We start from the raw sequence: 23,709 nt of genomic DNA, 5'->3' as shown, positions 1-23,709 counted from the left end.
CCCTTTAAAATTCTACTTCAGGAATAGGTTTTTATCTAGAGAGAAGGATGGGGTGTGAAATGGAGATTCAGTTTTCATGTGGCTCATTCAAATCTGCAAGGCCATGAAACAGACAATATTAAAAGCTTCCATGATTCTATTTATATGTGTACGTTTGAAGGAATGACCAGATGTTAGCTGTAAGTCCTCAGTGTACCATTGCAGCATTGTTAATTTAATATGATAAAACTAGATAAAGTTTCATTGTTAACCTATTTCTGTTCTCTTTGGAAATGAACTGTGTCCCCACCTCCCTCTTCTTTTAGATTTGACATTTCTGTAGTAATTGACATGTGCCAGACAATGATGGATTGGAATCCTCACCCAAATCCAACCATCCTGAATAAAGCTTTACAAAGTCAAATGGTAGGTAGGCCTTTCCCATCACTTATAATCATCACTCGACAGGAGGCCCAGGTTCATTTAGCGAAATGGATTTCAGAGAGAACTGAATTGATTTCAACTAATTTCAAAATGCTGCTTTTATTTCTGCATATTTTGAGTACTTTTCACAATTTAGAGTATGGTCTGTAGTACAAGTAAAAATCACAGATCTTGAAATTTGAAAAGCAAATATGTGAAGGAGTCACGACTTTAAAAAAACTTGCGGGGGCGGGAGTGAAGGCTGAAAGCTAATTTGCATTAAATGCACAAAATTCTTACACTCTCTGTAAATACTTTTTTTAATGAAAAAAACAACAACAAAAATAATGGATCGGAATAGCCACATTTGGAGTACTTTCTGTTATCAGTTAATATTTTTCGGTAGTTTGAAGTTGGTCCTAAGCCTAAAACTGGGCTTGATTTCCCCAGTCAATTTTTTTTCAACGTTCTTGATACATATAAATCTTTTAAAATAGTCATTCCCGGAAACGGCTCTTGTTCGCATGGTCACACACTGCTGCTTACATGTTCCAGAATCTTAATACAGCCACAGTAGTATTGATAGCCAGGGTTAGCTTTCCGTCTTTAGGAACCTCCATGGAAACAATCTGAAGTACTGTGTGTGTGAATGAACGCTCCCTCTTGCCTCATACCTGACTGCTGCACATCTTCTTGGACTGTATATTGTGTATTTATGCTTTGATTCATAACAACTTCTCATGTTATGGAATTGATTTGCATTGAACACAAACTGTAAATAAAAGAAATAAATGGCTGAAAGCAAAAAAAAAAAAAATCCTGATTTTTTTTTTAAGAGAAAAAATAAGCACAAAAAACTTAAGTTTGTTCTTAAATGCAAAATAAACACCAAAAAATAATCTTTGATTTTTTGTTTGTTTGTTTGTTTTGAGGTAGGGTCTCACTAGTTCAAGCTGCCCTGGAATTCATTATATCATCTCAGGGTGTCCTGGAACTCATGGTGATTCTCTTACCTTTGCCTAGAATTAAAGGCATGTACTATCACGCCCTGCTTTTGATTTTTTTTTTCCTTAATTACCAAAAAGGCACCAAAAAAACTTTTTTAAAAATCTTGCAACTTTTAACTTAAATACCAATTAAGTGCAAAAAAATGATTTTTTTTCCTTAAATTAACAAACACCAAAAGAATAAAAGGTGGATTTGGTAAAAATAAAGAAAGCAATCCGAAGACACCTTGTCCACTCCTGGTTATTTGTGTGTGTGTGTGTGATTTTTTTGAGGTAGGGTCTCACTGTAGCCCAGGGTGACCTGGAATTCACTATGTAGTCTCAAGCTGGACTTGAACTCATGGTGATCCTCTTACCTTTGTGCCACCCTGCTCAGCTCCTGGGAAAACTGGATATAATGACGTGTTTCCCTCAAAGAGAAATTTTTTTAAAATATTAATGTTCTAGGGAAATCAAAAGACAAATTACTAAATAAAGTTCTTCCTTTCTGTACTTAAAGACGGACCTCTTCTAATTCACGACCTGTGTATAAAAATATTACTGATCATTATTATTTTAAATTTATTTTTATTTCATTTTATTTTTATTTATTTGTGAGAGGGAAAGAGGCTGAGGGAGAGAGAAAAAGAATGGATGCTCCAGGGCTTCCAGCCATCACAAAGGAACTCCAGATATATGCGTGGCATGTGGGTCTTAGGGAATCAAACCCGAGGTGCTTTGGCTTTGCAGGCAAATGCCTTAATCTCTAAGCCATCTCTCTAGCCCTGCTCATTATTATTTTTTATTATGATTAATTAAAGCTACCTTGCTGTGCGACCTGCAAGCACTAAACCACATACTTGTTGGGCAGCCGCAATTTTTGTTTTTTTTTTATTTGAAATGTCCCCTTCCAGCCACCATAGGGCACGGAGCCATAGCCTCTAATGGTCTCTCTATCCAATGGGTGGACATCCAATGCTGGTTCTGTTTCTGGATTTTTCCTGCCCAGTGTGTATTTTTTCCCCTTATTTGCTAATGCTTTGAAATCTTTGACTTGCCCCAAAAGGTTTTTTTAAAAAGTAAATATGAAAAAAAAAACAAGGAAACAATTATTGATGTTGTTCAGTGGTTTGGTATTATTATTTCTTTCTGGATCTTTCCTACCAAAAGTGCCTTTTTTGTTTTGTTTTGTTTTGTTTTGTTTTGTTTTGTTTTGTTTTGTTTGTTTTGTTTTTGGAGGTAAGGTCTTGCTCTAGTTCAGACTGACCTGGAATTCACTGTGTAGTCTCAGGTTGGCCTGGAAGTCATGGCAATTCTTGTACCTCTGAGTGCTGGGATTAAAGGCATATGCTAGCCACCAGGCTTTATTATTTTTTTTCCAAAAATGCTTTAAAATCTTTAATTTGCCAAAAAAACACAAAATTTTAAAGATTCTGCCAGGTGTGGTGGTGCACACCTTTAAGCTCTGCACTCAGGAAACAGAAGTAGAAAGATCACCATGTTTAAGGCCATCCTGAGATTACATAGTAAATTCCAGGTCAGCCTGGACCATAGTGAAACCCTACCTGGAAAAACTTAAAAAAAAAAAAAAATAGCCAGGCTGGTGGTGCAGACCTTTAATCTCAGTACTTGGGAGGCAGAGGTAGGAGGATCACCATTAGTTTGAGGCCACCCTGAGTTTACATAGTGAATTCCAGGTCAGCCTGGATCAGAATGAAACCCTACCTTGAAAAACTAAAAAAAAAAGCATTTTGTGAAGAGAGAAGTCAGGACGGTTGTGTGCGCGTCTCTGGCCTGCCCAGTCTCTTCACGTAGGACTCCGGAGAAGGAGATTCAGGGTTGAATCTCATCTCCTTCACTCTGGTTACAAATCACTTGAAATATTTGTTAGTCAACTTTGCTTAAGTGAGATTTTTTTTTTTTTTATCTTCAGCTACATTTTTCAGCTTTGTAAGGAACCTTAACTTCAAAGAAAATGGCTAGCAATGTTACCAACAAGACAGATCCTCGCTCTGTGTTTAATGTTTTTTGTTTTTTTGTTTTGATTTTTTGAGGTAGGGTCTTACTCTAGCCCAGGCTGACCTGGAATTCATTGTGGAGTCTCAGGGTTACCTCGAATTTACAGCAATCCTCCTATCTCTGCCTCCCGAGTGCTGGGATTAAAGGTGTGCGCCACCACGCCCGGCTAGGTCGTCGCTCTATGAATTCCCATGTATTGTTTGGGAATCTCAACACTCTTGTGGTCAAGAAGTCTGATGTGGAGGCAATCTTCTCAAAGTATGACAAAGGCTGCTCTGTTCATAGGGCTTTGCCTTTGTCCAGTATGTTGATGAGAGAAATGCCCGAGCTGCTGTAGCAGGAAAGGATGGAAGGATGATTGCTGGCCAGGTTTTAGAACTTAATCTGGCTGCAGAGCCAAAAGCAAACCGAAGAAAAGCAGGTGCGAAACGACCTGCAGCAGAGATGTACGGATCAGTACCAGAACACCCGTCTCTGTCCCCTGTACTCAGCCCTCCTTTGACTTGGATCATGACTTTCAACGTGATTATTATGACAGGATGTACAGATATCCAGCACGTGTTCCTCCTCCTCCTCGTGCTGGTGCTGTGGTGCCCTCTAAACGCCAGCGGGCATCCGGAAACACTTCACAAAGGGGCAAAAGTGGCTTTAATTCTAAGAGTGGACAGCGAGGATCTTCTTCTAAGTCTGGAAAGTTAAAAGGAGATGACCTTCAAGCCATTAAGAAGGAGCTTACCCAGATAAAACAAAAAGTGGATTCTCTACTGGAAAGCTTGGCAAAAAAAAAAAAAAAAAAATAGAAAAGGAACAGAGCAAACAAGCAGAGGTAAAGAATGAAAAGACCGATGAGGAGCAGACTAGCCCCTCTGTGAAGAAAGATGAGAGTAAAGTGAAGATGGAGTCTGAGGCGGGTGCAGATGACTGCTGAGGAGGGAGATCTGCTGGATGATGATGATGATGAAGATCAGGGAGAAGACCAGCTGGAATTGACCAAAGATGATGAAACACAGGCTGAGGAGGGAGAGGATGACTCTTACTTAAGCAGCTATCAGGCTTTAGAAATCTTACCGATTCTTTCTTTACCTAGGCGTGTGTCCAAGATCAAAATTACACCAGATTCACTCCCCTAGAATTCTTCAGCACATTTTCACTGCTGTTCTCCCTTTCCTTGTCCTGCCCACGTTCATTCATACTATACTGCCCAGTGCCAAGTTCCATTTCCTTTTTTTTTTTTTTTTTTTTTGGTTTTTCGAGGTAGGGTCTCACTCTGGCTCAGGCTGACCTGGAACTCACTAAGTAGTCTCAGGGTGGCCTTGAACTCACGGCCATCCTCCTACCTCTGCCTCCCGAGTGCTGGGATTAAAGGCGTGTGCCACCACGTCTGGCCCAAGTTCCATTTTCACTTCCTTTGATGCTCGAAGTAGTTGTGTTAAGTCTTACCCTGTAATTTTTGCTTTTGATACCTCTTTATGACTTAACAATGAAAAATGTATGGTTTTTATCAACTGTCTCCAAAATAATCTCTTGTTATGCAGGGAGTACAGTTCTTCCATTCATACATGGTTTCAATAGTTGCTTCCCTGACTGCAAAAGCATTCTCATTTACTTGTAGCATCAGAGCATCTTTGAGTTAGTGGTACATGTGTTACCTTCCCCATGTACTCTGGGGTTGAGTATTCAACACATATGTAACAGTGTGTTTTTTGAATGAGAGTTGGCATGTCAAAGGCATCCTTTAGAAAAATAGTTTAGTAGTGTTAACATTTGTTATCTAAAGTTGATACTCTAGGTTATTTTGTGAACATCTTGATGTTTGGGACCTTTTTCTCCCTCAATATAAATAGTCCTTATTAAACCAGGAATTTGGAGGAAAAAAAAAAGAAAGACTTAAAAAAATTTTATATATTTATACACATATATAAATTTCTTACATAATGTACTTTTTTCCCATTGTTTTTTTATTTCTTAGAATGTTCTAGAACCTGGCGGTTTTTTTAAATTATGCATTAGCTAATTTTGTATACTTTTTTCATTTATTTTTCTGGGTCTTTTCTCTATGTAATGTCCTTATTTATTTATTTATTTATGAATGGGCACACCAGGGCCTCCAGTCAATGCATAGGAACTCCAGATGCATGTGCCACCTGTGTACTTGGGAACTGGGGAATCAAACCTGTGTCCTCAGGCTTCACAGGCAAGCACCTTAATGCTGAGCTGTCTCTCCAGCCCTTATCTTACTCTTCTTGTCCCTCTTCCCTATCCTTTTTTCCTTGCATTTGTGTGCCAGTCTTATCTCTTGTAGGCTTACCAGGGAAATCACTGTAATCTGCACATTATGTGAACAGACACAGATATACTTGAATGTATGTGCATGTGCAAATGAGCTCAGGAAACTCCATCTGTACGTCAGTGTGAGCAATAAAGCTTTGTTCTCTGTGAAGACTCTCTCTCTCTCTCTCTCTCTCTCTCTCTCTCTCTCTCTCTGTCCCTCTCAAATAAATAAGTAAAATATTTTACCCAGCACTCAGGAGGTAGAGGTAGGAGGATCACTGTGATTTTGAGGCCACCCTGAGAATACCTAGTGAATTCCAGGTCAGCCTGGGCTGGAGTAGAGACCCTACCTTGAAAAACCAAAAGAGAAATAAAAAAGAAAGAAAGAAGGAAGAGAACAAGAAAGAAAGAAAATATTACAAGGTGGCAATTGATTAAAGATGCTTGCTTGCTTGCTTGAAAATCCAGTGAGCTTAATCACTCTTATTGTAGGATATACAAGTCCTGAGTTGGGCATATGGCTCAGTAGTTAAAGACACTTGCAAAGTCTGCTGGCCCAGTACAGTAACACATAAAGCCAGATGCATAAACCATGCCCAGCTAAAGTGATTTCTGAATTACTTTAAAACATCTATTCATGACTATGCATATAAATCATAGAATAACAAAATATCTGCAGGATAAGAAATGTATCTCAGTGACATGGTACCTGCTTGTATGTGCAAAGCCCTGGTTTGATCCCTAGCACTGAGAACAAAGCAAAACAGACAACAACTAAGACCCTAACTAAAAGCCGAGCATATCTGATTATTTATCAAGCACCTACTCTGTTCTCAGTTCTAGAAAAACAGTCCCCAAAATCATGAAGCAACCAAAAAAAAAAAAAAATCATGAACCAAGCAGTTCCTGCCATCAAGGAGCATTATGTCTCTTGGAGGAAAGCTACACACTAAACAGACAAGTACCTTTAAAAACTTTTTATATTTATTTGAGAGAGAGAGAATGGGCGTGTCAAGGTCTCCAGCCACTGCAAATGAATTCCAGACGCATGTACCACTTTGTGTATCTGGCTTATGTAGGTTCTGGGGAATCAAACTTGGGTCCTTTAGCTTTGCAAGCAAGTGCCTTAACCAGTAAGCCATCCCTCCAGCCCCCAGAAAACATTTTTTAATATTTTTATATATTTTTTTGCAAGCATGAATGAGAGGAGAGAGAATAGGCATGCCAAGGCCTCCAACCACTGCAAATGAACTCCAGATGCATGTGCCACTTTGTGTGTCTGGCTTCACATGGGTACTGGGGAATCAACCTTGTGTCCTTAGGCTTTGTGTGCAAGTGCCTTACCTGCTGAACTGTCTCTAAAATATTTCAAATACGGGGGGTGGGGGAGAGAGGGTATTACCGTGGGATATTTTTTATAATCATGGAAAATGTTAATAAAAATTGTGAAAAGAAAAAAATAACCCAGGCCCAGAAAGCCAAGTACCACATGTTCTCTCTCATATGTGGATCCTAGCTACAGATGATTGGGCTTCTGTGTGAGAATGAAAATACTTAGTAGCAGAGGCCAGTAAGTTAAAAAGGAGACATAAAGGGAAGAGAAAGGAAGAGAGGAGGGTATTGAATAGGTTGATATTGTATATATGTAAGTACAATGATTGAGATGGGAGGTAATATGATGGAGAATGGAATTTCAAAGGGGAAAGTGTGGGGGGGGAATTACCATGGGATTTTTTTATAATCATGGAAAATGCTAATAAAAATTTAAAAAATAATAATAATAAAATAAAAATAAAAATTTTTAAAAACAAAATATTTCAAATATTTTAAAGTATTTTTGTTTATGTATTTGTAAGCAGAGTAGAGAGAGAGACAAAAGCATTTGGTAGAAAAAAGATGATTTCTGGCCAGGTGTGGTGGTGCATGCCTATAATCGCTGTACTAATGGGAGGCAAAGGTAGGAGCATCGTTGTGAGTTCAAGGCCACCCTGAGACTACATAGTGAATTCCAGGTCACCCTGGGCTGGAGTGAGACCCTACCTCTGGGGGAGGGAAAAATGATTTCTGGCCCTCTAAAGCAATATATCATTTGCTTTGTTTGCATTTGTGGAGATCAGACCTAAGGTCTTGAGAAGCTGAGCAAGCACTCCCCACTGAGGTTTGTCTCTGTATCCAGGCAGAAATACAGACTGTAATCAAGGCTGCGAAGGTGTGACAGCATCTGCATAGGTGTTTGATACATTGGTGTATTGCTCCATTTTGATTTGGTTGGATTGGGATTTTTTAAATATTTTATTTACTTATTTTCACACACAGAGAAGAGAGGGAGAATGGGCACACCAGCCACTGTGAACAAAACTCCAAATGCATGCCTCACTTTGTGCATCTGGATTTTCGTGGGTTCTGGAAAACCAAACCCAGGTTGTTAGGCCTTGCAGGCAAGTGCCTTAACTGCTGAGACACCTCTCCAGACCTGTTTTTTGTTTTTGCTTTTTTATTTTTTGAAAGAGGGCTCACTCTGTAGCCCAGGCTGACTTGGAACTCATGTTGTAGTCCAGGCTACCTCAAACTTGCAGCAATCCTCTGCCTCAGCTTCCCAAGTGCTGGGGTTACAGGAGCGTGCCAGGCATTGCCATTTGATATGTCATGTCTCTGTGCTATAGCTCACCTAACCTAACCTCTATTTTGCCGAGTAGTTCCTGAGTAGTAAACACTGTGTTTTCTGTTCTTCAAATAGAATACTTGAGCTAGGCATGGTGGCACACGCCTTTAATCCCAGCACTCAGGAGGCAGAGGTTGGAGGATTTCTGGGAGTTCAAGGCCACCCTGAGACTACATAGTAAATTCCAGGTCAGCCTGGGCTACAGTGGAACCCTACCTCCAAAAACCAGAAAAAAAAAAAAAAAAGAAGACTTTTTGTTACTTAAGAATAGACTTGCCAAATCTGGCTTCTGGAATGAATTCAGCTTGGCCCAGACAGCTTGCAATCTGATATCATCACAGCTTGTCACTGCAAGAGTCATTCTCTAACTTCAGCCCTGTGTCTCAGCCACTGCCCTGACTACTCATGGAAGTGCATGTCTGTGTGCACGTGCTCCTGCGTCCTTGCCACTTCTGACACACCATCCTGTGTCATCTTGTTAGATTACCTTTTGATGACAGCCAGGATGCCAGTGTTTTGTGGTTCTGAACTGGGCCTGTATAACTCCTAGTGGGATGTTAACTAGTTGGAAGAAAAGGATTTTTTTTGTCGTTTTTTTTTTTTTTAACTTTTTTTTTTTTTTAAGTTTTGTTTATTTGAGAGTGAGAGACAGAGAGAATGGGCTCGTCAGGGCCTCCAGCCACTGCAAACAAGGTCCAGATGCATGTGCCGCCTTGTGCATCTAGCTTACATGGGTCCTGGGGAATCAAGCCAGGGTCCTTTGGCTAACAGCTAAGCCATCCCTCCAGCCCAAGGATGGGTTTTTATAAGAATTACTACTAAAGCCCTTTTCTCTGTTCTCTCTATCAACTCCCATCTGTTTGTATGATGTGCCATTCCATGCCACAGATGGCCCACCTCTGGTCTTTTGCTCTGCTGGTATAAAATTAACTCCTCCATGGCTCTCCACTTTCAAACCAACAAGTTTCTGTGTCTCTTTCTGCAGGCCTTACCTGCTATTGTGTGTCCCTCTTCTTTCACCCAGGTTACTAGAGCCCCCGCCCCTCTCCTGCTGATCTGTCTTAACCCTCCAGTTACATTTAACAGTTAATGCTAGTGACATATGACTGTCCCAGCTTTCTTTGATACACAGTGATTATAAACTTATTTTTAAAAGTGTTATAAGCTTATTTAAAAAAGTAAATGGGAGCTGGAGAGATGGCTTAACAGTTAAGTGCTTGCCTGTGAAGCCTATGGACCCTGGTTCGAGGCTCAATTCCTCAGGACCCACATTAGCCAGATGCACAAGAGGGAGCACGTGTCTGGAGTTTGTTTGCAGTAGCTGGAAGCCCTGGCATGCCCATTCTTTCTCTCTCTCTCTCTCTCTCTCTGTCTCTCGCTCTCTGCCTCTTTTTCTCTGTGTCTGTCATTCTCAAACAAATACATAAAAATAAACAATAAAATAAAATAAAAAGCAAATGGGAGCCAAGTGTGGTGGTGCATGCTTTTAATCCTAGCACTTGGGAAGCAGAGGTAGGAGGACCTCTGAGAGTTCGAGGCCACCTTGAGACCACATAGTGAATTCCAGGACAGCTTGAGCTAGAATGAGATACTACCTTGATAAAACAAAATAAATAAATCCCAGCACTTGGGAGGCAGAGGTAGGAGGATCACCGTGAGTTTGAGGCCACCCTGAGACTACATAGTGAATTCCATGTCAGCCTGGACTAGAGTGAAACCCTACCTTGAAAAACCAAATAAATAAATAACTAAATAAGGGGCTAGAGAGATGATTGAGTGGTTGAGGCATTTGCCTGCAAAGCCAAAGGACCCAGTTCAATTCCCCAGGACCCACATAAAGCCAGATGCACAACATGGCGCATGCATCTGGAGTTCATTTGCAGTAACTAGAGGCCCTAGCATGCCCATTCTCCTTCACTTTATCTGCTTCTTTCTTTCTCAAATTTTTTTTAATGTTTTAAAAAAAATAAAAAATAGGGATGGAGAGATGGCTTAGCGGTTAAGCACTTGCCTGCGAAGCCTAAGGAGCCCAGTTCGAGGCTCAATTCCCCAGGTCCCATTTTAGCAAGATGCACGAGGGGGCACACGCATCGAGTTCATTTGCAGTGGCTAGAGGCCCTGGCACGCCCATTCTCTCCCTCTCTCTCTCTTTCCCTCTCTCTCTCTCTCTCTATCTCCATCTCTCGCTCTCTGACTCTCTGTCTGTCCCTCTCAAATAAATAAATAAATAATAAACAAAAAAATTAAAAAATAAAATAAAATAAAAATAAACAAATAGGGCTGAAGAGATGGCTCAGTAGTTAAAGGCACTTGTGTGCAAAGCCTAACAGCCTGGGCTCAATTCCCCAGTACCCACATAAAGCCAAATGCATAAAGTGATGCATGCATCTGGCATTCATTTGCAGTGGCAGGAGGCCCTTCCCCCCTCCCCACCACCTTTTTTTCTCTGTTTCTCAAATAAATTAATTAAGCCAGACATGGTGGGCTAGAGTGAGACCCTACTTTGAAAAACCAAGAAAGAAAAAAGAAATAAGTTAATTAAATTATTTTTTGGAGAAGGCTGGAGAGATGACTTAGCAGTTAAGGCACTCGCCTGAAAAGCCTAAGGATCCAGGTTCAATTCTCCAGGTCCCACATACGCATAAGATGCATAAGATGGCGTTTGCATATGGAGTTCATTTGCAGTGGCTAGAGGCCCTGGCACGTCCATTCTCTCCCTCTCCCCGACCCCCAATCTCTAATAAATAAATCTTTAAGAATATTTTAAAAGGCTGGAGAGATGCCTTAGCAGTTAAGGTGCTTGCATCCAGCCATTGCAAACAAACTCCAGATACATGTGCCACGTTGTACATCTAGCTTACATGGGTCCTAGGGAATTGAACCTGGGTCCTTTGGCTTTGCAGGCAAGCGCCTTAAATGCTAAGCCATCTCTCCAGCCCTAAAATATATTTTTAATATTTTTTATTTTATTTTTTATGCACCACCATGCCAGGTTTATTTATTTAGTTAGTTTTTTTTAAATATTTATTTATTTGAAAGAGAGAAAGAGGCCCAGAGAGGGAGACAAAAAATGGGTGTTTTTGTAATCATGGAAATGTTAATAAAAATTTTTAAAAAATGGGTATGCAAGGGTCTCTAGCCACTGCAAACGAACTCCAGATGCATGCGCCCCCCCCCCCCTTGTGCATCTGGCTTACATGGTTATTGGGGAATTGAACCAGGATCCTTTGGCTTTGCAGGCAAATGCCTTAACTGCTAAGCCCTCTCTCTAGCCCTTATTTTTTTTTTTTGGTTTTTCGAGGTAGGGTCTCACTCTAGCCCAGACTGACCTGGAATTCACCATGGAGTCTCAGGGTGGCCTCGAACTTATGGCAATCCTCCTACTTCTACCTCCCAAGTGCTGGGATTAAAGGCGTGTGCCACCACGCCTGGCTTTCTAGCCCTTATTTTTATTTATATATACCAGGCTATCTGTTATAGACATGAATGGGTGGGTGGATGGATAGATGGATGGATAAATGAATTAATTAATTAATTAATTAATGTTCTTTTTTAATTTAGCCATAGGTGATGTGAGAAACAGAGGGTACATGTGAATTTTAAATAAAAAACACTGGCTCCCCATACCTGGAAGATTGTAGACCTTTTGTGTAAAATATTTAGAAAAGCTGTTGACTCTCTGAAAGTATGGGCTATTTTAGTTGGAGGCTGAGGCAAGATGATTGCCATTGAGTTCAAAGCCACCCTGAACTAGTGTGAGAGCCTGTCTCAAAAAATAAACTTGTATTAAAAAATCGCTGTCAGTGACCTTGGGACGACTCAGAAGGAATTATAGTGCTGGAAAGAAGTGACTGGAGTACTGAGTAACATCTCGATCATACCTTCCAAGGCTCAGGGTCTAATGCGGAAGAGGTGGTGGAAAGAATGTAGGAGCCAAAGGAAGGGTAGGACTCCTTACAACGTGCTCCCTCCAGACATAAAATGGCCTAGATATCCATGACCTCATAGTGCCTGACACTACCTACACAAGACCATAATAAGAGGAGGAAAAGATCATGATATCAAAATAAAAGAGAAACTGATTGAGATGGGTAGGGGATATGATGGAGAATGGAATTTCAAAGGGGAAAGTGGGAGGAGGGGGAGGGTATTACCATAGGATATATTTTTTAATTATTTATTTATTTGTTTGAGAGCGACAGACACAGAGAGAAAGACAGATGGAGAGAGAGAGAATGGGCGCGCCAGTGCTTCCAGCCTCTGCAAATGAACTCCAGACACGTGCACCCCCTTGTGCATCTGGCTAACGTGGGACCTGGGGAACCGAGCCTCGAACCAGGGTCCTTAGGCTTCACAGGCAAGCGCTTAACCGCTAAGCCATCTCTCCAGCCCTACCATAGGATATTTTTTATAATCATGGAATGTTAATAAAAATTGAGAAAAAAAAAATCACTGTCAGAGCCGGGCATGGTGGCACACGCCTTTAATCCCAGCACTCAGGAGGCAGAAGTAGGAGGATTACCATGAGTTCGAGGCCACCCTCAGACTACATAGTGAATTCCAGGTCAGCCTGTGCTAGAGTGAGACTGTACCTCAAAAAAAAAAATCACTATCAGATAATAAAATATACATTTTTTCTTTTTTATTTTATATTCAGCGTTCAATAAAGATTAGAGATTCAAAATTTGGTTTAGCTCTCGTCATTGAAAGTTCTCAGCAGGTAAGCTATTTTATGTTTTTATTAAACTTTAATAAGTTAATGGAGGGCAAAAAATGACATCAAAATAGAAATAATGGCCAGGCGTGGTGGTGTACACCTTTAATCCTAGCACTTGGGAGGTAGAGGTAGAAGGATCACTCTGGGCTTAAGGCCAGTCTGAGACTACATAGTGAATTGTAGGTTAGCCTAAACTAGAGTGAGGCCCTACCTCAAAAAACCAAAAAAAAAAAAAAAAAAAAGACTAGTTGGAAATAAGGAGTTTATTGGAAAGGGAATGGGGGGGCAACAAAAGAAAGTAGTAGGAGAGGATTATGATTAAAATACATTATTTCAGGTCTGGGATGACGGCTCAGTGGTTAAAGGCTGCCAATCAAGATTCAACTCCCCAGCCAACCATGTAAAGCCAGACCCAAAATGTGGCACAAGTGCCTGGCATTCATTTGCTGGAGCAAAAGACCTTGGCATGCCTACACACATAAAAAGCATAATAAATAAATAAATAACTTCTAAAAACTACATTATGTACATGTACAAAATTGCCAATAAAGAAGTTTAAAAGTACTTTGATAAATTTTAGTTACTATCTATTAGGTTTTTAGTTTTATTTATATACCAGTTTACATCCAAAATATTTATTTTTATTTTATAGGTTTTTCAAGGTGGGTCTCACTCTAAGCTGCACATTCTGCTGATCTGTTTGTTGGACAAGTGTGATTGATTATTATCATCATGTTCACCACTTTATTAGGAGTGACAGAACCAAGTCACTGTGCTACATGCTGTGCATGTATTATCTCAAGCTGTGAGATAATCAAAGATGGTCAATCTCCACTCTGTGTAACCATTACTATTTCCCCTATTTTACCAAAGAAAGTGAGGCCTAGAGAAGTTAGGAACCATGTCATGGTTGGTCTCACTTCTGATAGGTGGCGGTGGCTACATTTTCACTTCAGGTCTGACTGATTCACAGACTTTGAAAAACATCTAGTCTGAGATTTTTATATTCTCACACAGATTATGCTGTCACTAATTAGCTGTGCACTCATTATGCTATGTTTTTATTTTACTTATTTCAGAGAAAAACAGAGTATGGGTGGGCTCCAGGGCCTCCTGATAACTGCAAAAAAAAAAAAAAAAAACCAACAACAAACCTTCAAATGCATGTACCACTTTGTGCATCTGGCTTTACATGGATACTGGAGAATTGAGCCCATATCCTCAGGCTTTCTAAGCAAAGCCTTTAACCACTGATCCATTTCTCCAGCCCTAAGATACTTTTTTTTTTTTTTTTGAGGTAGTGTCTCATTCTAGTCCAGGCTGATTTGGAATTCATTATTATGTAGTCTCTGGGTGGCCTCGAACTCATGGCAATCCTCCTACTTCTGCCTCCTGAGTGCTGGGATTAAAGGTGTGTGCCACCATGTCTGGCTAAAATGCTTTTTTTTTTTACATATACTTTTTTTTTTTTCTTGAGACAGACTCTCACTATGTAGTCCTGCCTGGCTTTGAACATGCTATGTATACCAGGTTGGCCTTGAACTGGTAGGATCCTTCTACCTCTGCCTCAGTCAAGCACCACTATGTCAGGCTAAAATATTCTTTTATTTCTATTTATTTATTTTCAAGTAAAGAGATACAAAGAAACAGAGAGAGAGAGAATATGGGCATGCCAGTACCTCTTGCTGCTGTAAACGAATTCCAGATGCATGTACCACCTTGTGCATCTGGCTTTACTGTGGGCACTAGGGAATCAGACCCAGTCCTTAGGCTTTGCAGGCAAGCACCTTAACCACTTAACCATCTTTCCAGCTCCTAAAATACATTCTTTTTGTATGCTTGTGTGTTTGTTTTGAGGTAGGGTCTTGCTCTAGCTCCGGGTGACATGAAATTCACTATGTAGGCTAAGGGTGGCTTCGAACTCACAGTGATACCTCTGCCTCACAAGTGCTGGGATTAAAGGCATGTGCCACCACACCCAGCTAAAATACATTCCTTTTTTTAAACATTTTTAATTTAATTTAATTTTTTTTTCCAAGTAGAGTCTCACTCTAGCCCAGGTTGACCTGAAATTTATTATGTATTCTCAGGGTGGCCTCAAATTCATGGCAATCCACCTACCTCAGGCTCGCCACACCCGGCTCTAAAATACATTCTTAAAGTGATTTATAACAAGCCAAATTCTAGTTAGTTTCAGCCCACTGCTCCCTTATTGTATACTCAATAAACTATTTGTTTAAAAGAGTAAGTTATAGGGCTGGAAAGATGGCTTAGTGGTTAAGCGCTTTCCTGTGAAGCCTGAAGACCCTGGTTTTGAGGCTCCATTCCCCAGGACCCACATTAGCCAGATGCACAAGGGGGTGGGCGCATGTGTCTGGAGTTCGTTTGCAGTGGCTAGAGGCTCTGGTGTGCCATATTCTCTCTCTCTCTCTCTCTCTCTCTCTCTCTTCCTCATTCTCTCTCTGTCTGTCACTCTCAAATAAAAATAAACAACAAAAAAAGTAAGTTATAGGGCTAGAAAGATTGCTCAGCGGTTAAGGCCTTCAAGGCCTAACAACCAGGATTTGATTCCCTAGTACCCACTAAAGCAAGATACACTAAGTGGTGCAAGCATGTGGAGGTTTTTTGCAGCAGCTGGAGACCCTGGTGCCCAGTCTTTCTCTCAAATAAATAGGAATATCCTATTGTTTATTTATTTACTTATGTATGTATGTGAGGGAGAAAGGGGCAGGTAGAGAGAGAGCAGGGCGGGAGGGGGGGTGGGCATGCCAGGGCCTCTAGCCACTGCAAACAAACTTCAGACACATGTGCCACTCTGTGCATCTGGCTTTACATGAGTCCTGGGGAATTCAACTCAGGTCCTTAGGCTTTGCAAGCAAGTGCCTTGACTGCTGAGCCTCTCTCCAGCCCTAGAATATTTTTTTAGTGAGTTATACCAGGTGTGGTGCCTCACACCTTTAATCCCAACACTTGAGATTTAGAGTGAGACCCTACCTCGAAAAGCAGCAAATAAGTCAATAAGCCAATAAGTAAATATAAATAAATAAAATCACTTCCAAATTTAAAACTTAATGTCCAATGGCCTATTGCTGCTGTTTACAAAGTATCTACAGTGTTCCTGGAACTGTACCAAGTGTCAGATATACCTTGTCTTGTTTAATGCAACAACTCAATAACCTTAAGGTTTAAAATTTGCGGGTTAGGCCGAGCGTTGTGGTTTATGCCTTTAATCCCAGAACTCAGGAGGCAGAGGCAGGAGGATCCCTGAGAGTCCAAGGCTAGCCTAGGACTACATAATGAGACCCTACCTCAAAAAAGAAAAAAGTAATAAATGAGGCTTAGAAGCCAGATGCAGTGTCTCATGGCTTTCATCCTATACTTTGGAGGCTGAGGTATGTGGATCACCTTAAACTGAAGACCAGCTAGGCCTACAGAGTGAATTCCAGGTAGACTTAAGCTATAAGACCCTGCCTCAAAACCAAAACCAAAAAGACTTTAAAAAGTTAAGGAAATATATTTTCCAACATCTCACAGCCTTGTAAATTATCTCTATAATCAGAATTTGAACCCAAAAGTATGTGCTCTTAACCCAAAACATATATATGTACACTATGCTACTTATTTTATTTGAGAGAAAAAGAGACAGAATAGGTGTGCAAGAGCCTTCAGCTGCTGCACATGAACTCCAGAAACATGCACCACCTTGTTCATCTGGCTTGTGTGGGTCCTGGGGAATTGAACCTGGGTCCTTTGGCTTTGCAGGCAAGCAATGTAACCACTAAGCCATCCCTCCAGCCCTATGCTACTTAATTTTTTAAGACCTCTACCAACCTATAATGGCTAAGTTTCTTATATCCTGTAAATACCATTCCTCAGGTTTGTTTTTATTGTTTTCTTTTTCTTTTTTTTCTGTAGAGTGGAGGATATGTTCTTGGTTTTAAGATAGATCCTGTGGAAAAACTACAGGAATCAGTTAAGGAGATTAATTCACTTCACAAAGTCTATTCTGCCAGTCCTATATTCGGAGTGAATTATGAAATGGAAGAAAAGGTAATTTGTTCAGTATCTGAAATACAGAGTTTGTAAACTTTTTGCTACCTATAAAATTTAGATATAAACTCATCGTGTACAGTTCAACTTAAAACCAGAAATACAGAGGCTTTACTCAAGTGAGCATGACCTTAGACTGGAGCATCTCTAACCGATGACTACTGTCTGTCTTCTGGTTGGTTACCTCATCTTTCATTCCTCTGTATGTGGCCTTCTAGGTGAGCAGCCTACTCATAAGTGTGTGTGTGCAAGGCTCATCTGAAGTAGTCAAGACTGTCTGCCACCAAATATTTTGATGATCAACTTCAGGTTTAATTAATTTCAATTCTCAAGTTAGCTTTAAAATGAGAATGTAAATTATACAGTGAACTTTGTAAGACTTGAGTGGTTCTAATTGTTATTCTTATAAATGCTTACACCTCTCAGTATATTTTTCTAAAGTGATTTGTTTAATTAATATTGTCTCTGAAGCATTTTGGCATCTTAATTTTTAGCCACAGCCCCTTGAAGCTCTGACAGTTGAACAAGTTCAAGATGATGTAGAAATAGACGCTGATGATCACACAGATGCTTTTGTGGTGAGCATCAAAAAGAACTATTAGATTTCTTGTGATTTGTATCTGAGTCATGTTTAATTAAATAGCAATATAACTGTGTAAAACTTGAGACTTTTTTCAAGGTAGGATTTTGCTCGAGCCCAGGCTGACCTGGAATTCACTGTAGTCTCAGGGTGGTCTTGAACTCATATCTCTTCCTCCCAAGTGCTGGGATTAAAGGCGTGCGCCACCATGCCCGGCTGATGATTTTTTTTTTTTTTAATACTATCCCTTCTCTTTAAGCACCTCCCCTCCCCCATCCTGGTAGCTTTCTAACTTACTGGACTCTTCTAACTGGTTTTTATTTTGTCTTGGGTTGTTTTATTTCATTTTGTTTTGCTGTACTTTGCTTTCTGAGGCAGGGCCTCACATAGCCCAGACTGACATAGAACTCACTGTGGCCAAGGCTGACTACAAATTATTCTGCAAATGAATTACTTGCTCATTAAGCCACTAATAATTTTATGTGAAGTATTTAAAATATAATTTTCTTTGCTTTATAGGCTTATTTTGCTGATGGCAATAAGGTAAGAAATTTTACCTACAGTTTTTTTTAAGTTTCTATATTCCAATATTTAGCAATCACTAACTTATGTGAAACATATTTTTTGTTCTTTTTTTTTCCTCTTCCTTGCCCACCATCTATTCCCATCTCATCCTCTTACCTTCTTAAAAGCAACAAGATCGTGAACCTGTATTTTCAGAAGAACTGGGGCTTGCAATAGAGAAATTGAAGGATGGATTCACTCTACAGGGACTTTGGGAAGTAATGAGTTGATCTTGAGTTGAGCTGGATTTCCACTTAAAAATCTCTCAAGAGTAAAAACAGTAGTTGCCTACTCTGAGAATAGTTTTTATATTTATACATTTTATATTTAAAGATTTTTAAGAGTTTTTTAATAATTAAGGAAAATACATTTTAAAAAACTGCCAGTTTTCTAAAAGTTAATATTTAAGATTGTAATGGAAATGTATCTAGTTTGTTTATTTTGTACCTAATGCTTGTAAAGTATTAGCTTCCATATATTCAATGGCTGTATCATATTGAGCTTAATAAAGATTTTATACAGTACCATGTAATGTTTTGAAAGTATTATTTAAAAGAATAAGACCTTTTCTTTTGTTTGTTTGTTTCTCGAGGTAGGGTCTCACTCTAGCTCAGAGGGACCTGGAGTTCACTATGTAGTCTCAGGGTGGCCTTGAACTCACGGCGATCCTCCTACCTCTGCCTCTCAAATGCTGGGATTAAAGGTGTGCATCACCACGTCCGGCAAGTCCATTCTTATAAACTAATCAAAATGATTCTTAATTATAAAAATGTGGTTTAAATATATTGTTACAAAGTTCCAAAGGTAAGCCAACTCTAATACAAATTACTCTTCTCAAACATACTATTTTTAAGGGATTTTTTAAAAAGTATTTTATGTACTTATTTAAGAGAAAGGAAAAATGGGCGTGCCAGGGCCTCTAGCTTGTGCCACCTTGTGCGTCTTTACATGGATGCTGGGGAATCAAACCTGAGGCCTTGGGCTTTGTTGGCAAGTGTTTTAACCACTAAGCCATCTCTCCAGACCTAAGGGATCTTTTTATTGTTGTGTTGTTTTGTTTTGTTTTTTGAGGTGGTGTCTCTCTCTGAAGCCCAGGCAGACCCAGAATTTACTATTTAATCTCAGAGTGGCCTCAAATTTACAGCGATCCTCCTATCTCTACCTCCCAAATTCTGGGATTAAATCAGATCATTTTTATAAAACTAAAAATTATAACTATAGTATATGTTAGTCTCTCTGTAATATTTTGGATGCTAGTATATAAATAATTTCATTATAGTTTTGGTAAGAGTATATTTATTTTATATTTATTTATTTATGTTTTTTTCAAGGTAGGGTCTCACTCTAGTCCAGGCTGACCTGGAACTCACTTTGAAGTCTCAGGCTGGTGTCAGACTCACAGAGTGATCCTCCTACCTCTGCCTCCTGAGTGTTAGGATTAAAGGCGTGCACTACCATACCCAGCTAAGAAATTTATTTTTAAAAACTCTAAAGTTTCAGTGTATACAAATGAGCAAAAAGTCAATAAATGAACAAAACACCTTATAAAGTACATATATTCTTGTTTTTTAAAAAAGGGAGGAGCTGGAGAGATGGTTCAGTGGTTATGACACTTGCCTGCAAAGTCTAATGACCTCCAATACCCACATAAAACCAAATGCACAAAGTAGTGCATGCATCTGGAATTTCTTGGCACACCCATTCATTCTCTCTCTCACTCTCTGTCTCCTTGGCAATAAATAAATAAAGTTATCAAACCTAGGTCCTTTGGCTTTGCAGGCAAGCACTTTAACCACTAAGCCATTTCTCCAGCCCCAATAAAAATATTTTTAAAAAATTCAGGGGCTGGCCAGGCATGGTGGCGCATGTCTTTAATCCCAGCACTCAGGAGGCAGAGGTAGGAGGGTTGTGGTAAGTTTGAGGCCACCCTGAGAATTCACAGAATATTTATGGTAGAATTAAAGAATTCCAGATCAGTCTGGGCTAGAGCGAGATCCTACTTAAAAAAACAAACAACAACAACAAAAATCCAAGGGATGGAAAAGGGGCTCTGCAATAAAGGTGCTTGCTTGCAAAGCCTTATAGCCTGGATAAGATTCCCCAGTACCCATGTAAAGCCAGATACACAGAGTGGCACATGCATCTGGAGTTTGTTTGCAAGAGCCAGAGGCCCTCTTGTGCCCAATCTCTCTCTCTTTCTCGCTCTCTCTCTCTCTGTCTCTGTCTCTGTCTCTGTCTCTTGCTGTGAGTATGCAGCCACCTTGAGACTACACAGTGAATTCCAGGTCAGCCTGAACTAGAGTGAAACCCTACCTCGAAAAATCAAAAAATAGATTTCTTGGTTAGCTAAAATGTGGCAGCCTCTCTGACACCATTCTATGTTTTTTTTTTATTTTTTATTTATTTATTTATTTTACTTCAGAGAGAGATATACAGATATAGGCAGGTAGACAGAGAGAATGGGCGCGCCAGGGCTTCCAGCCACTGCAAATGAACTCCAGATGTGTGCGCCCCCTTGTGCATCTGGCTAACGTGGGACCTGGGGAATCAAGCCTCGAACCAGGGTCCTTAGGCTTCACAGGCAAGTGCTTAACCGCTAAGCCATCTCTCCAGCCCCATTCTATGTTTTTGACTACTATAGCAGTCTATAAAGTTTTAGACTTTAACAAATAGTTGTAACCTGCCAAAAGAGCCTTCTGTCACTACTGAGAAAGAATTGAGCATATTAGAACACTTAAGGTGAGATGCAGTAATATGTACAAGCATAGACAGACATACAGTGCAACCTAGTCCTACCTACGTTTCTGAAATCTCAATGAGCAAAAGCTCTCAATGGGTTTCTTCATTTAAATAAAAGGGAATTTCTACTTTTTTTTTTTGTTGTTTCTTTGTTTGTTTGATTTTTCGAGCTAAGGTGTCACTCTAGCTCAGGCTGACCTGAAATTCACTATGTAGTCTCAGGGTGGCCTCGAACTCAGGCAATCCTCCTACCTCTGTCTCCCTAATGCTGGGATTAAAGATATGTGCCACCACTCCTGACTTCGTACATTTTTAAAATTCTACCACAAATATTGTTTACTGCTTTTTCAAGTAAACAGGACTACAGAATTGCCCACTAGTAAAGAAGGATCTCAGATGTCATCCTGGTGTTTGCATCTGACTCACTAATCTTTTCAAATGTTAGGTGAATCATTATTGTTTAAACAAGGGAGCAGCTGTTTGTTTTTCTAGTGTGTTGAAACCTTTAATGACATCTATAAATGGAAAAAGAATCAATGAGCTCTTTCAGCTGTTGTTTTAGCAGCTGACAGTACCATTGACTTCAGTGTGATATAAAAGAAAAGAAAAAAGCCCTTACTCATGGAAAGAAAACTTGAAGTTTGGATATACATGATTTCCTGATGTGGGGGAAAGAGGGGAGTTGTTCAACAGAGGTGTATGGAGCACCCATGAGGCTTAGGGACTAGAGCACTGAACAGCACAGATAGACATACGTAAAAACTAAAGTCCTGTCTTTACGAAGCTTGGGGGCGGGGGGGGGGGTCATTTAAGAGTGCTAACTTGAAATTAGCATTTCTATAACCTTACTGAGTTCAGATTATAATCGTGTAATGAAGCGTTTCATGAAGAAATGTGTGGTACCATCTATATATAAACAGGATCAGTGGAGGGGGTGAGGGGTCTCATGTAGCCCAAGCTGGCCTGAAGCTCACTGCGTATGGAGAGGACCTTGAACTTATGATTCTCCTGCCTTTACCTCCTAGATGCTGAGATTTTAAGTGTCACCATCACACTAGCTAGGGTTGGTTCTTGAAAGTCACAGCTTCTGGCTGGGCACAGTGGTACACATCTTTAATCCCAACACTAAGGAAGCAGAGGTAGAAGGATCACTTTTGGGTTTGAGGCCAGCTTCAGTTACAGAGTGAGTTACAGGTCAGCCTGGGCTAGAGTGAGACCCTTCCATAAAAAAAAAAGTGAAGTCACAGCTTCTGCATTCTATAACAAATATATTGTTCTGTTATAATCAACAATTTACATTATGATTCCATTATACATATTTTTTTTTTTTTTGAGGTAGGATCTTGCTCTAGCCCAGGCTGACCTAGAATTCACTTTGTAGTCTCAGGCTAGCCGCTTAACTCAGAGATCCTCCTACCTCTGCTTTTTTAGTGCTGAGATTAAAGTCATACATGACCACACCCCACTCCTCTGGTCTTTTCTTATAGTATAATTTTTATACATGTACATAACGTATTTTCATTTCCTCTGGTCATGATAATCCCTTTAAATGTTTGCCTTTATTTTACCTTTTTGTATTATTGCTTATCATATCATATTCTTTGCATAGCAAGATACCATGTGAGTAAATTTTATAATTCAATACTAATAAGTTTTCCTACCTAAGAATAAAGAAGCCAGGCATGGTGGCTCATGCCTTTAATCCTAGCACTTAGGAGGCAGAGGTAGGAGGAATGCTGTGAGTTCAAGGCCCACCTTAGCCTACATAGTGAATTCCAGGTCAGCATGGGCTAGAGCAAGATTCTACCTTGGGACAGAGGTGGGGGAGGAATGAGCAAAGATAATTTAGAATGTCTTTGAAAATCAGCAGTTTGTCTGCATTTGTTATTTTGTTGTTTCAGTTAATATGGAAATATCATTAAAAGGTTTTGTTGGGCATGGAGGCACACACCTTTAATCCCAGCACTTGGGAGACAGAGGATTGCTTTGAGTTAAGGCTACTGAGACTACATAGTGAATTCCAGGTCAGCCTGGGCTAGAGAGCAAGACCATACCGGGAAAAAAAAAAAAAAAAAAAAAGTTTTGTAATACATAAGTGAACATCTTTAAGTTTCTATTTCCAAAAAAAATCTATATCCTAGTATTTTAACTATTGAGTCATCTCTCCAGTCTAATATAACCTGATTATTTTTGAGTAAAAATAAAATTTTGTGTTTTAAATTATTGGAAAGGGGATCTTGCTTGTGAGACTTGAATGAACTCACCTCATATTCTTGACCTTTGCATCATAATTAATTAGGGAGCCAAGTAGTCTGATCCTAGACCATTTTTAGGGGAGTGACTCATTTTTATGATTTCATTTTTCCATTAGCTCAGTAAACATTTTCTTGTAGCCTTTATTAACATATCTACTAGTGTTTTCTGCATGTTAAAGCTTTCCACCGGACTCCAACGTCTTGTTTCTTAGCAGTTTCCTTAGTGACCAGAGGGTCCAGTTGTCACTGTCAGTCTACAACAGCTGCGAGAACAACTCTTCTTTCCAAAGGGCTCTCCTAAATTCCCGGCCTTAGAGCTGCTGTCTATATTTAGCCAGTGGGATTAAATTGCAAAGGCTTCAGGCTGGGCAAAGCACACCGATCTGCCTTTTAACAGCTAGACCCGTGTGCTGTGAGGAGCTAAAGCCCTCAGTGTCCCCTTCCTCACCCAGGTCACTCACAAA

General features: G+C 39.9%; 1 protein-coding gene and 1 pseudogene across 1 annotated transcript in view; both read left to right on the top strand.

Annotated features, from left to right (window-relative positions):
• Window positions 1-18,703, top strand: part of Bbs5 (Bardet-Biedl syndrome 5) — a 39,670-nt gene extending 20,967 nt beyond the window's left edge. The window contains exons 8-12 of the mRNA XM_045148076.1: window positions 12,998-13,060; window positions 16,973-17,107; window positions 17,602-17,685; window positions 18,207-18,230; window positions 18,380-18,703. Of these exons, the coding sequence (XP_045004011.1) occupies window positions 12,998-13,060; window positions 16,973-17,107; window positions 17,602-17,685; window positions 18,207-18,230; window positions 18,380-18,481 (408 nt within the window). The 3' untranslated portion in view covers window positions 18,482-18,703. The remainder of the gene's footprint in view (window positions 1-12,997; window positions 13,061-16,972; window positions 17,108-17,601; window positions 17,686-18,206; window positions 18,231-18,379) is intronic.
• LOC123460084 lies at window positions 3,350-4,537 on the top strand (annotated as a pseudogene).
• Window positions 18,704-23,709: the final 5,006 nt, after the last annotated feature.

This window comes from Jaculus jaculus, chromosome 4 (assembly GCF_020740685.1).
Source record: "Jaculus jaculus isolate mJacJac1 chromosome 4, mJacJac1.mat.Y.cur, whole genome shotgun sequence".
In the NCBI taxonomy this organism is placed as follows: Eukaryota; Metazoa; Chordata; class Mammalia; order Rodentia; family Dipodidae; genus Jaculus; species Jaculus jaculus.
This window is presented reverse-complemented; position numbering and strand designations above follow the sequence as displayed.